Source organism: Pimephales promelas, chromosome 6, assembly GCF_988280905.1.
Source record: "Pimephales promelas chromosome 6, fPimPro1.hap1.1, whole genome shotgun sequence".
Classification (NCBI taxonomy): domain Eukaryota; kingdom Metazoa; phylum Chordata; class Actinopteri; order Cypriniformes; family Leuciscidae; genus Pimephales; species Pimephales promelas.
Genome location: NC_142774.1, coordinates 9,217,396 through 9,230,211, shown reverse-complemented (window position 1 = coordinate 9,230,211; position 12,816 = coordinate 9,217,396). Strand labels below are relative to the sequence as shown.

The window sequence follows — 12,816 nt, the reverse complement described above, 5'->3', positions numbered from 1 at the left end:
AAAGTGTGGTGACGTGGGTGGTACGATCATTGTCAAAGCTCGGACGGCAGATTACTGCATAGTTTGGAGAGGCTGGGTGCTGATCTGATTAAAGTCTGAGCAAGCTCAAATTATTCTTAACTTTATGTTATGTGATTGTAAAAAAATGCTCTTTTGAAATTAGCTTCATCATACTGTAAGTGCCAAATATGCTGACTTTTATTATTTTTTGTTATTATTAAACTTTTTTATTCAATTCAATTTAATTAAAATTATAATTTTATATTTTATAACTTTATAATTAATTAAAATCTATCAAATATAATAATACAAAATATAATTATTTATTATAACAATAACAAAATATCATTTTATTAAAATTAATAATATAACTATTCAAAAAATAAACGTATTCCACCTGCATTTAAAAATATTTATTCATAAAATATAAATGTAAAAAAATATTAATTTATAATAATAATAATAATAAACGATTCACAGAATACACAAAATTGCTCAAAATTAAATGCCAAACGTTAATTAAAACACTTAATAAAACACAAAACAAAAAAATAAAAACACAAGATTTACTCAAAACTCACTTTTATTTTAATGTTATTTGATATTGTTATGTGATATAACATGGTCCAGAATTGAGATCTATTACTTATGCAGTACACAAGAAATTAAACGTTTCGTGAGTTAACACATCTCTTTCTAATTTCATTTCCTTCAAGACTTGGTTTTTCGACTTGCATTAGCAGGAACAATGTGGCATCTTCTTTCGTGTTTCCGTCTGACGTAAAACGGGCTGTGCCGTCTGTGACGACCCCCTCGACACTAGTTGAGAATGTTTCTCCGCAGGCCTAATAGATCACTGCACAATCTAATAACCCAAGGTTATCTGCTTCACTGCTCGATTCCTTCAAGGCCATGAGGCTAAATATGGAAAAGTGTGTTCCCTTCTGCGACCTGTGGCCTTGCACCCCATTCAATGGCTGTTCATCTTTCTCTTGCTTGGATGCTTACATATGGGACATCTGTTGCTACATTTTGTTTTCCATGTACAGTGTGCTTTTTATACTCGAGTTGTTCTGTGTCTTAATGTTTAAGTGGAGGAAATGTGTATCATAAGTGCTAAACCTGGTGTGCGCATCTCTCTGTCAGATGCCCGAACATGCAGCATGGCGAACTGCCAGTACGGCTGTGAAGTAATGAAAGGAGAGGTTCGCTGCCAGTGCCCGTCTCCAGGTCTGCAGCTCGCTCCAGATGGCAGGACCTGTGTGGGTATGTGTTTGTGTCTAATGCATTACTTTAACTGTAGGAAGCACACGGCAAAGATGGTGATGAACAAATACAAAAGCCTTTAATCCAACTGCAAACACAGAAGAGTAGACACTGATAAAACCAACTGAACAGAACAGGGAGTATAAGTACACATAACAGGACACTAAACAGGACCAGCTGGACAGAGAGGAACCAATCAGACACCATAGAAACAAATGAGAATTAATACAGACATGACAGAAACAACCAAACAGAACAGGATTGGGACAATTATGAGAACATAATGTACATTTCCGAACAAAAACTTTCTATAGCTGCGCCTGGAATCAGATACTTTCGTGAGATACTAGCCTACATTTGAATTTAAAAATTACTTCATGACTGTTAAAAAAAGTATGTTGTATTTAGTATGAGTGTGTGTAGTATGAATGTAATCTGGACGTACTACATTCACCATGTTGTCATTATTAGGTGATCTACCAGCATCAGTTGTGTCGCTTAACTGCCATTCATAAATCTTCTCCCGATACCCAGGTAGCAAACTGACATTGAATCAACGTGGAAACATGACATCGAAACAACGTTGATCTGACATTGTTTTGCTCATCGAATTAACGTTGAACCAACGTCAGACACGTCATTCTTCAAAACTAACGGATAAATCAACTTGAAATCAACGTTGTTTCAACGTTAGGAAAGCAAACCAATTTTCGATTTTCATTTAGCTTTGAAGAATGCCGCATCTGACGTTGGTTCAACGTTAATTCGATGAGCAAAACAATGCCAGATCAACGTTGTTTCGATGTCATGAGAGACGTCGTTTCCATGTTGATTCAATGTCAGTTTGCTGTCTGGGTAGTGAAGTGTCCATCGAATGCACACTTCAGAATCTTGCCGGGAGTTGTAGGTCATCCGGGGCATTTTCCGATACTTTGCATTCAGACATAGGCCGGCTACTCTGTTGGCGTACTGTTTTTTGCGTACTATAGCAGTGCATCTAAAAATCTGCCATCAAAAGTGTCAATATTTTATATTTATAATAAAGTGTATAATATAGGCTTATATTCATATTTATAAATTATATGCCAAAATATATGTATGCATTATTATATACATTATAATTAACTGAAAAAATATATATAAATAGCACATTCCTAGCATTATTAGCACATTTCTAGCATGATTCAGCATGATGGTAACATGATTTAGCACATTGCTAACATGATTTGACCTGTTGTTAGCATTATTTAGCACATACCTAGCAGCACGATTTAGCATGTTGTTAGCATGATTTAACATGTTGTTAGCATGATCTAACATCTTGCTAGCATAATTTAACATCTTGCTAGCATAATTTAGCACATTGCCAGACTGTTGTTAGCATGGTAAGTCAGAACAGTCTGACATTGAATCAACGTGGAAATATGACATCGAAACAACGTTGATCTGACATTGTTTTGCTCATCGAATTAACGTTGAACCAACGTCAGATGCGTCATTCTTTCAAAACTAACGGAAAATCAACTTGAAATCAACGCGTTGTTTCAACGTTATGAAAGCAAACCAATTTTCGATTTCATTTAGCTTTGAAGAATGCCGCGTCTGACGTTGGTTCAACGTTAATTCGATGAGCAAATCAACGTTGTTTCAATGTCATGAGAGACGTCGTTTCCACGTTGATTCAATGTCAGTTTGCTTTTTGGGAAGGTCTGACCCGAGTTTGGTGGTTCTAGCTTTAAAGATCTAGGAGGAATAGCAGTCAGAAATTTTTGTCTCAGAGTGTTTAAATTCCACTTTCTCAAGCCAATATGACACTAGCAATGCCATTCCTGATAATAATAATACTAGCCTACTAATAATATGACACTAGCAATGCCATTCCTAATAATACTAATAATGATAATAATATGACACTATCAATGCCATTTCCAGGAGACTTGAATACTGTAAATTGCTTTAGATGAAATCATCTGCTAATTTGCATAAATTTAAATCAATGTAGACTGGTGTGAAAAAACAAAACAAAACAAAACAAAAAAAAACATTAAATAATAAATGACATGACCCCTTTAAGTCAAAAGAAGAATGAGCAAGATAGTTTGGCTTTGTTTAGTCATCTTTTGAAGGTGTGACATGATTTTTTTGTGGCTGTCAGAAAAGATCAACAAAGCTTTGCTATTACGAACGTGTCACACCACAGTCGCTTTCACTCACGTCTGCGCTCCTGCTATAACACTGTGCGGATTGCACCTGTCCTTGACAACAGAGCTGTGCTTCTTTCGTTTGATACTCTAATTATGCATTAAGTGCTTGGAAATGTCATTGTGGCGTTCATTAATTACTGTTTTAATGGTGTGCCTTAGTCCTAGAGATGTCAACTACATAGACTGTTTGAAGAAGCAGATATTCACATCTTCACCACACAGATCACTAAATCACAAATGGAATGCGACAAATTGAGTCAGTTAACCTAATGCTCTCCTACGCACATTTGTCTTGCTTGACTCCTACATTTTTTCCCTCACTTTTCTGCCCCTTTTCTGGAGGGTATGAGGAGGGGAGTGCAGAAAACAGTGTGAGTTTTTTAAAAGGGCACCATAAATCATAAGACTGACCATCTTAATGTTTCACGACACAGGTGTTCAGCTCTTTAGGCATTTCAGCAGAGGACTTTTATCGCTCCGAGGAGGGCAGCTTTTGTTAGATGGATGCCTGAACATGCACTCATAAGTGTTGAGTTTGAATGGGACTCCTGCAGCGCGTTCACACACTGCTTGATGCAGTTCTCTGTTTAGTTAAACCTTAATTGCAGCATATGCCAGCACAAAACTTCACAGTGTACAATAGCCAGTCTCAAAAATGAATACTGACAGCATTATGCACCACATCAATTCAAGGATCATGAATTATATAAGTATAGTTTTGAGGTGATGACCTTAATTCACTGGGACCTTTTTACTTTGATCCAAACCAGAGATTGAAAAAGAGTAGAGAAACGATGGATTGGTGTGTTTGTTTTTCGCAGATGTGGATGAATGCGCCACAGGTCATGCGGTTTGTCCCCGTTTCCGTAAGTGCATCAACACATTTGGGAGTTACATCTGCAAGTGCCATGATGGCTTTGACCTGCAGTACATCAACGGGAAATTTCAGTGTACAGGTAAGCTGGTGGTGTACATTAACATTACATTCATAGACAACGTCCAAAAACCTTTCAAACAATGTGAATTGTTGGAATAGTGTCGAAAATCTTCTACATAACTCACATTATTGCCAACAGTAGAGATTTTGTGAAGCATTTTATGTTTTATTATGTGAAAACAGTATAAATGGCACTCCTGCAAGCAATTAATTGTAAGAAATTATTGCATGTGGGATTCACTGACAAGACATTTCAATAAACCATAATGCATTGAGAAAATCTATCCAATCGTGGATGAGCCAAGTAGAAAATGCCTGTTGAAAAATGGCATGTTATTGTAATATCTTGTTTTAGATAATCAAAATAACTATTTTTAACCTGAATGCACTATGCTAAGTAGTGATGCACCAACATTTCGGTAACAATAACAGCAAATGTTTTATTGAAAACATTACAGAGGCGATGTTATGCCCTTTTATAAAGTCTTGATTTAGTTTTTGAGTTTTTTATGTTGGAATGATCATAAAACATTATTTTTGAGCAACTATTGTTGCAGCACCTCTCTTCCTAGTCTGTCCATAACGTCTGTCTCTATGAAGTCAATCCTTCTGAAAAGCACACTGTGCTCTGATTGGTCGTCTGGAACGGTTGTGATTGGTCAACCGTTTTGATCGTGTTTGGGAAATGTCACGCCCCTTACCATAACCACGAGATTCAACACACTAAGGCCCTGTTGTTTACACGAGAACGCTCGCAGGTGAACACGTAATTTGAAACCACCCTCCAGAGAGTGGAAATCTTAAAAATGTGTTATCACGTGCAAATCGCGGGGGATTGGCGGACGATGAACGCTTGCCAATCTGTTAGTATGAAAGAGCCAACAACGCATCAAAGACGCTCATAAACGCCTCACAGACGCGTCGACGAGCCCAGAAAATTATCTAGCATGCTAGATATCCAGAGCTGTCGCACGACTCAACCTCAGTGATGTCATGAGCTCCAGCCAATCAGAGCAAGCCATGGGTTGAGGTCACCGGGTAAATCGTATTTTTTTCTTTTTCTGCAATTTTTTTCTCAGAGCAAATCATCGCGCAAACAGTTTGAAGCACTAGTTTCTGTCTGACATCCATATTCGCGTGTTGTGTTCTTTTCTTCGCTGGGTATTGACGCACGAACATTTCCAGTTGGTCTTATTGCATGTTTTTTCGCGACAAAACGTGTTTTGTAGACAAGATAGAATCGTTGGGTGACAGAGTTGTTGTCAGCCCGTGTAACGTGCATTACCTCCTGTTTCAGATCAGTCACGTTGTGTTGTGTGGTTTGAACAGCTAAACAACTTGAACACTCCTGATTTCACTGAGAGCAAGTCATGTAGTGTGAACTGCACAGTTCAGCCCGGCGTTTTATAATCATGTAGTGTGAACAAGGCATAACTCAACCAAACCAAGCCCCTTTATTTATTTATTTTTTCATGCCTTGGGTGGGAATTATTTAAATGAGGAATGTGATGTTTTTGTTCTCGAAAGAAAACTCAAGACTTCAATATAAGAGTACAGAAAAAAAGAAGCTAGTGTTGTTCACTATAATCTACCTTAAAATCTACCTGATCTCACAGAAGCAATTCTTTCTGCTTTAATGGTCCTTTAGATGTGAATGAATGCTCTTCGAGTCAACACCAGTGTGGTCCCTATGCCACCTGCTATAACACACCTGGTTCATACAAGTGCAAGTGTATGGATGACTACAGAGGCGTGGGCTACGACTGCAAACGTAAGTAGCCTATGCAAACCAAATAATTACTGCGATGGAATATTGAAATCCACTTCAAAGTGTTTACTTTTTGTTACTGTTATAATGCACACGTTTTAAACCGAGATTAAAATCCATATCACAACAATAAAAAATATCTCATTTGCATTAATGAACAGTGAACACACTCCATGCATAAACTGATCACATTATGGCTCAGGCAACAGTTTAATTGGTCCCCATCTGTTCTCAGTTGCAGTGATTTTGATTAATTTAGATTAAAAGCAGCTGTATGAAGTAAAACAAGGTGGAACGGTGCTTTCAAAGGCACTTCAGGATAAAGGTTTGGACAGGCTTAAGTCAGGAGTCATTACTATGAATGCTTTAAGGACAAAAGCTAAGGCAAGGTTATCATTAAGAGGTGAACGGCGTACGGGCATCCCTCGAAAGTAGACAACCAAAAAGGCTGATTACAGGAGATTTATGGACTTTGATGGAGCTATAGGCCTTTTTGTGGCAAACACTGATCTGGCTTGTGTGGGTGAACAGTGACAGAGTAGACTGAGGTAAACCATTACTGCAGTTTGCACTGGTGAATGCATGTTCTTTGTAGATTTTCTTCCCCTTGGCCTGGGATTGGGGCACTTTTCAGGTAAGAAAAGAAGATGGATGATGAAAAATCTTGAGGAAAAGCCAGAGCCTCAGCCAGTATGTTGAACATGGGTAGATTGTTCACCTTTTCAATGTGACAGCACCCCATAGCACAATCCCAAATGAAGCATATAGTGGCTGAATGACAGGAAAGAATATATTAGGGTAAAAAAAAGTCAGTCCTTCAAATATGCAAAGATTGCAATGCATATTTGTAGATAATGATAAATGATACAAAATGTAGCTCAAAATTTTGCAAACATTTAAGTAGTAAAGACGTGTATATGAAAAAAAGCACTGCTGTTCAAAAGATTGGGATAAAAATAAGATTTATTTAATCAGAAATACAGAACAATTTGTAACAATGAGAAGGGATATAGCAATACTGTTTTCTAATTTAATATTTCACATGCTCAAGACACATTTCTTATTATTATCAATGGTAAAACAGTTGTGCTGCTTAATATTTTTGTGGAAACTGTGACGCATTTTTTTTTCCAGGTTTCTTTGATTAATAGAAAGCTCAAAAGAACAATAGAAATGTCTTGTAACATTATATGGCTTTATTATCCCTTTTGATTAATTTAATGCATCCTTGCTGAGGAAATGTATGAATTTATTTAAGAAAATAGCTCTGACCCCAAATTTTTATACTTTTTATTTATATTTTACAAACACACCCACTTTTATTTGTTATTTTTTAGGCGTTATTGTTCGAAATGATCATAAATTACATGTCTGTATGTGGTATGAAAAAGGTGCTGGTTTTATTTGCTACACTTTAGATCTGATGAAAGAAAATATCGTGTGCATCACCTCCCTGCCTGGAATTCTTTTGTCTGCTGTGCCTTGAGGTTGATCGATGCCATGTTTTCAATCTTTGTGAACAAAGAGAGGTTCATGATGACACCACAGCTGCACGCTCTTCACATGCACTCTCTACTGCCTTTACAAAACACTGTCAGTGGCTTTGTGCATGAAGTATTCTGCATGCATGCAACCTGCTCAATCTTGTTATTATTTGTTAAGTGGACAAAAATTGTTGTTGTGAATCTGACATCTGATTTAATCATCGTTAAACCAATGAGGCAACCCATCCCTCCTTAGCATCTGTTCTGAAAACTTCCAGCCAGGTGTGACTCAAAAGTGTTGAATAACTGCCTTTTTGGGAATCATATATCAAAGCTCCTGTGAAACCTGAGATAGCATTGTCACATTCATTCCTTAGTGTTCCATCCTTAAGAATGACACAAGCGCGAGGGTCTACGCTTCTGGTATTGATTTCGAATGTGATGGATGACTTTCGTGCATTCATTGTACATATGAGCTAAAAGTGTCCTTTTCAGTTTCATTTAAAATATGAATGGTGACTTTTCCATTGGGCCTTGTTTAGCCGCAGACTTAATTCCCAAAAACGTTTAAACCAGATAAGAAAGACATATTCAACACGTGAATAAAAATAAGTTGAGCCATTTTAATATCATGTTAACTTCAAATGAAACTAAGAATCCTGTTTGTTCTCCTTTTAGCTATCCCAAAAGTGGTTATTGACCCTCCACGACCTGGAAAGACCACGCCAAGCAACAATGACAACAAAGGGGGCAACAAAATTCCCGGCTCAGACCAAAAGAGAACCACCACAACACTCAGACCACCAGTGACAGCTAAACGGATCTCACCTACAACAACAACTACCACTAAACCTCCTCCGACCAAAAAAGTCACCCCTCCAGCGAGAGTCCCAGCGACTACCACCCGTAGGCCTTTCATACCGACACGTAAACCCCCTGTTGTGGTGACAACCAAACCTAAGGTCCCGTCCCGACCCACAATCAGAACTACCACAAAAGCCCCAGTGGTAACAGCGGCGGTTCCCTTTATCCCAACACGCAGACCTTTAATCCCCTTTGTGACGCCAATTGATAACAGCATCAAAGACATTACCCAGAAACAAAGAGGTGATGTTCACAGTAAGTACTTTTACTTGGTTTTTTTTATAAAATATTATTCAGATCTCCACAATTCCTCTGTCTTAAGCAAAAACCGTCGTTAAAGGAGTAGTTCACTTTTCAAAAAACTTTTGCTGATAATTTACTCACCCCCATGTCATCCAAGATGTCCATGTCATTCTTTCTTCAGTCGAAAAGAAATTAAGGTTTTTGATGAAAACATTTCAGGATTTTTCTCCATATAATGGACTTCAGTGGGAACCAAACGGTTCAAGGTCCAAAAGACACTTTCAGTGCAAACTGCAAACTGTTCAAAGGGCTTTAAACGATTCCAGACAATGAATAAGGCTCTTATCAAGCGAAACGATTGCTCGTTTAATAAATAAATAACAAAGTTTAAGTTTTATAAGCTCAAATGCTCGCTTTGCTCTGTACTGCGATGCACGTTCGTGACTCTCCTGTTCGAACTCGTTTATCAAAATGAAAGAATCTTTTTCCGAGTCAATTCGTTCGTTTCGTTCGTTGAATGAACCAAATGACTCGAAAAAAGATTCGTTCATTATGATGAACGAGTTCGAACAGGAGAGTCACGAACGTGCATCGCAGTACAGAGCAAGGCGAGCGTTTAAGCTTATAAAACTTAAACTTTGTTATTTATGTTTTAAATGAGCGATCGTTTCGCTTGATAAGACCCTTATTCATTGTCTGGAATCGTTTGAAGCTGCACTGAAACTGTCTTTTGGACCTTGAACCTTTTGGTACCCAGTAAAGTCTATTATATGGAGAAAAATGCAGGAATGTTTTCATCAAAAACCTTAATTTCTTTTCGACTGAAGAAAGAATGACATGAACATCTTGGATGACATGGGGGTGAGTAAATTATCAGCAAAAGCTTTTTCAAAAGTGAACTACTCCTTTAAATCTGTATGGGAAAAATCCTTTGCATTTACACAAAATTCCCAATCATGTGAATTCCTATAATGGCTGGATTTCGCTCACAAAAATAGCATGTACATTAATTTTCATGGGTGTACAGTCCTGCTCCTTTAGGGTCAGTGTAAAAAAAATAGCTTCCTTGAGAGTTTCCCAAATATTTGCAAAAATGTGCTTTAAAGGCTCTTTCATGTGAATTATGATGTGGTCTTACATCCTTTACTCCTGTTTCTTGGTAAAGTCTGAGACTGTAGGGTGTCCTATATCAATTTATGATCCAAAAGCACACGCACAAATGCTCCCTTTGCTACTACACGGCCTCGATTCACTCACATTTAGTTCGCACTTGTCCATGTGGCCTTTTGTAATCAATGTGTGAATTTAGAGGAGGACTGCTGAGTGCACCCTTTGGGACAGGGTCATGAAGGCCATTGGATCTATCCAAGAAAACCATTTCCTGGCCCAAAGGACTATGCTGTATCTTTCATGTTCATAAGCTCTTTTTTGGGTATCTCTTGGGCTTCCCACAAGGTGAAACCAGATTTTTCAGGAAAGCAAATTGCATCCCAAAGCCTCCTATCCAGATGACGGCACCTAATGAAAACAGAAGACTCACCTAGAGAGATTACATTACCAGTCGACCCTGCCTCGGGATATAAATCAGTTACCCCGCACTGCCTCCGAGGACTCACAATAGGCCTAATAAATAATGATGGCTCTGAAACAGTGGGGAAATAGCAAATATACATCTAGGATTTAAATAGAATTATATCTCCTTAATTATAAACCATAACAATCGTGTCAAAGTTGTATAGCCCCAACACGAACACCTGCAGTGTTTGGAAATGACCTTAGGGTAATGTTGGTTTACTACGTGTTCTTATTAGCTGGAAGGACATTGTTTCTATTGGAGGGCTGTGTCAACAACCAAAGGCTTGAGGGATAATTGAAATCAATAGACTAATTACAGACTTGCCCTCCTTCCTGCTGTTATCCAGCCATATATTTGATGTACACTCACTTATCTCCAATCCTCCATTAAGCTCACATTTCAGTTATGGGTAAAAAAAAGTAATTGAGGGGATAACTTGTCTTGTCCTCAACATTTAGTTGTTTCAATAAAGCAATGAGGCCGAGATATATAATCATGGCTCTGCTGATTTGCTGCGAACCCTTGACTACATTCAAAATATAGTGAATTATAATAGTTTATTAAATGTTATAGTAATGACAGTCCTTAAGCTAGGCTATATATATATATATATATATATATATATATATATATATGTATATATATATGAAGAGTTCAGATGCAAAAGCCTCTAAATGCCATTTGAAATTTTCTTCTTTAATGATGATTTTTATCAAACTTGTATATTTAAGTTCAGTAATTTCACTTAAATGACAATGATAATTACCTATTAATTGTTATTTAAGTGAAATTACTGAACTTAAATATACAAGTTTGATAAAAATTATCATTAAAGAAGAAAATTTCAAATGCCATTTAGAGGCTTTTGCATCTTAACTCTTCATATATATATATATATATATATATATATATGAATTTTGTTGGGAATCAGTATAGTCTAAACTCTTTGTTTTCTTTTTTCCCCTCTAGTACCACGAAATCATGGGAAAAACAATGTGTTTGATATCGATTTAGACATTGAACTTGGCAACACAGAAGAGGAGATGAAGGATGACCCAGGTAAAAGAAGGCTCCTTTTATTTTTTGGCTGAAATTGCAGATGTTTTTTAGAGTGTTCGATTATTGGGTGCAGACTAGTCTGTTGATAGCAATAGACATACAGCAAATGGGAACACACAGTGAGACTGCCTATTTGCAATGTTTTCTGTTATTTACATCACAGGCATTTTGCAGGTATTAATCTTGACTTTTGATGTCACTCCAGATGAATTGGATCAGTGTTGTGAGGCGAACAGCTTTCTTTGGCCTTCATGAAAATACCCACGCTTCACTGATCCCTGTGGGAAATTGAGAATAGCGCAATTCTGAGTTACTCTTCATTTAGCAGTTTCACTTGCGCTGCTTGCAAGGGCAGTTTCCCAGGAGTTTCCTCTATTCAGTGTGTTACTCAAGGGCATGATGATAATAGAAGATCTCAGTTAATGGCCATCGTGGATTGAGCCTGGGAATACCAGCCCAGAGCCTTAACCAATATTTTAATTGTTTGCAAACGGTGTGAAATTAACACCCATCCCCAGTCAAATGCTTCATTTTCTGAGCCGTGTGGAAGGTGAATCTCGGCTTGATTTCTGCCAAGAAAGCCCTTTGTGCTGAAGATGCTTAGATGTTGTTGTCTTCATTCATTTTGACTATCCATCCATCCACTCACCACCCATTTTTTTCTCAGAATTGTGAGATATAAACTCGTAACTCATTGTTTGCAGATAAACATACAAATTAATTTATCAGTTATAATATTCTTTATTCCACAAAAGGAAAACCAATTAAATGTAATGAAAATAAAAAATTAAATACAATTATTTTAAATTATTGATATCATCTATAAGATTTTTGGAAATACCCAATATCTTGTGTGTATGAGGCTATGCGAGTAATTCATACAAAAAAAATTGAATTTCATTTTATTTCAATTTCTCCTTCAAATTACAAATCTCCAATTATCAATTCAATTCTGAATGGTTCATGATCCTCGTGGCTGGCTGCTGGACAAAATTGTATTTTCCCACACTGGTTGAAGTGAATATTTTTTGTTCCCAGTTTCATGATTACATTTTTTTTTTTTTTTTTTGGAGTTCAGAGTAATTTCTAAAATTGCATTTCATTTTTGTCAACTCATTTTTTGATCAATTGTGTCATATTCCACAGAGACGGGCCATCTGAGCTGCTCTTTTGCTCATGGTCTCTGTGGATGGATCCAGCACAGAGAGGGAGATCTTCACTGGGAGACGACTGCAGATCCTTCAGGTATTATGGGGGTTTTCTATAAAATGTTATTGGGTCAAATGACAAATAAGAATTTAACACGAAATCGTTTTCAAGTAAAAACAGAACTTTTTTATGGTTTGGCCTAGGGCTGCAACTAACGATTATGTCGATAATCGATTAATCTGACGATTATTTTCCGATTAATCGGA

The 12,816-nt window shown here is 37.2% G+C and overlaps 1 protein-coding gene across 3 annotated transcripts in view; it reads left to right on the top strand.

The window, feature by feature from the left end:
• The window catches only part of npnta (nephronectin a), a 47,505-nt gene that overhangs the window by 31,658 nt on the left and 3,031 nt on the right, over window positions 1-12,816 (top strand). For all 3 annotated transcript variants that reach the window (XM_039688726.2, XM_039688745.2, XM_039688754.2), the window contains 6 exons: window positions 1,147-1,266; window positions 4,292-4,426; window positions 6,056-6,178; window positions 8,338-8,778; window positions 11,312-11,401; window positions 12,548-12,646. In XM_039688726.2, coding sequence (XP_039544660.2) covers window positions 1,147-1,266; window positions 4,292-4,426; window positions 6,056-6,178; window positions 8,338-8,778; window positions 11,312-11,401; window positions 12,548-12,646 — 1,008 coding nt within the window. The remainder of the gene's footprint in view (window positions 1-1,146; window positions 1,267-4,291; window positions 4,427-6,055; window positions 6,179-8,337; window positions 8,779-11,311; window positions 11,402-12,547; window positions 12,647-12,816) is intronic.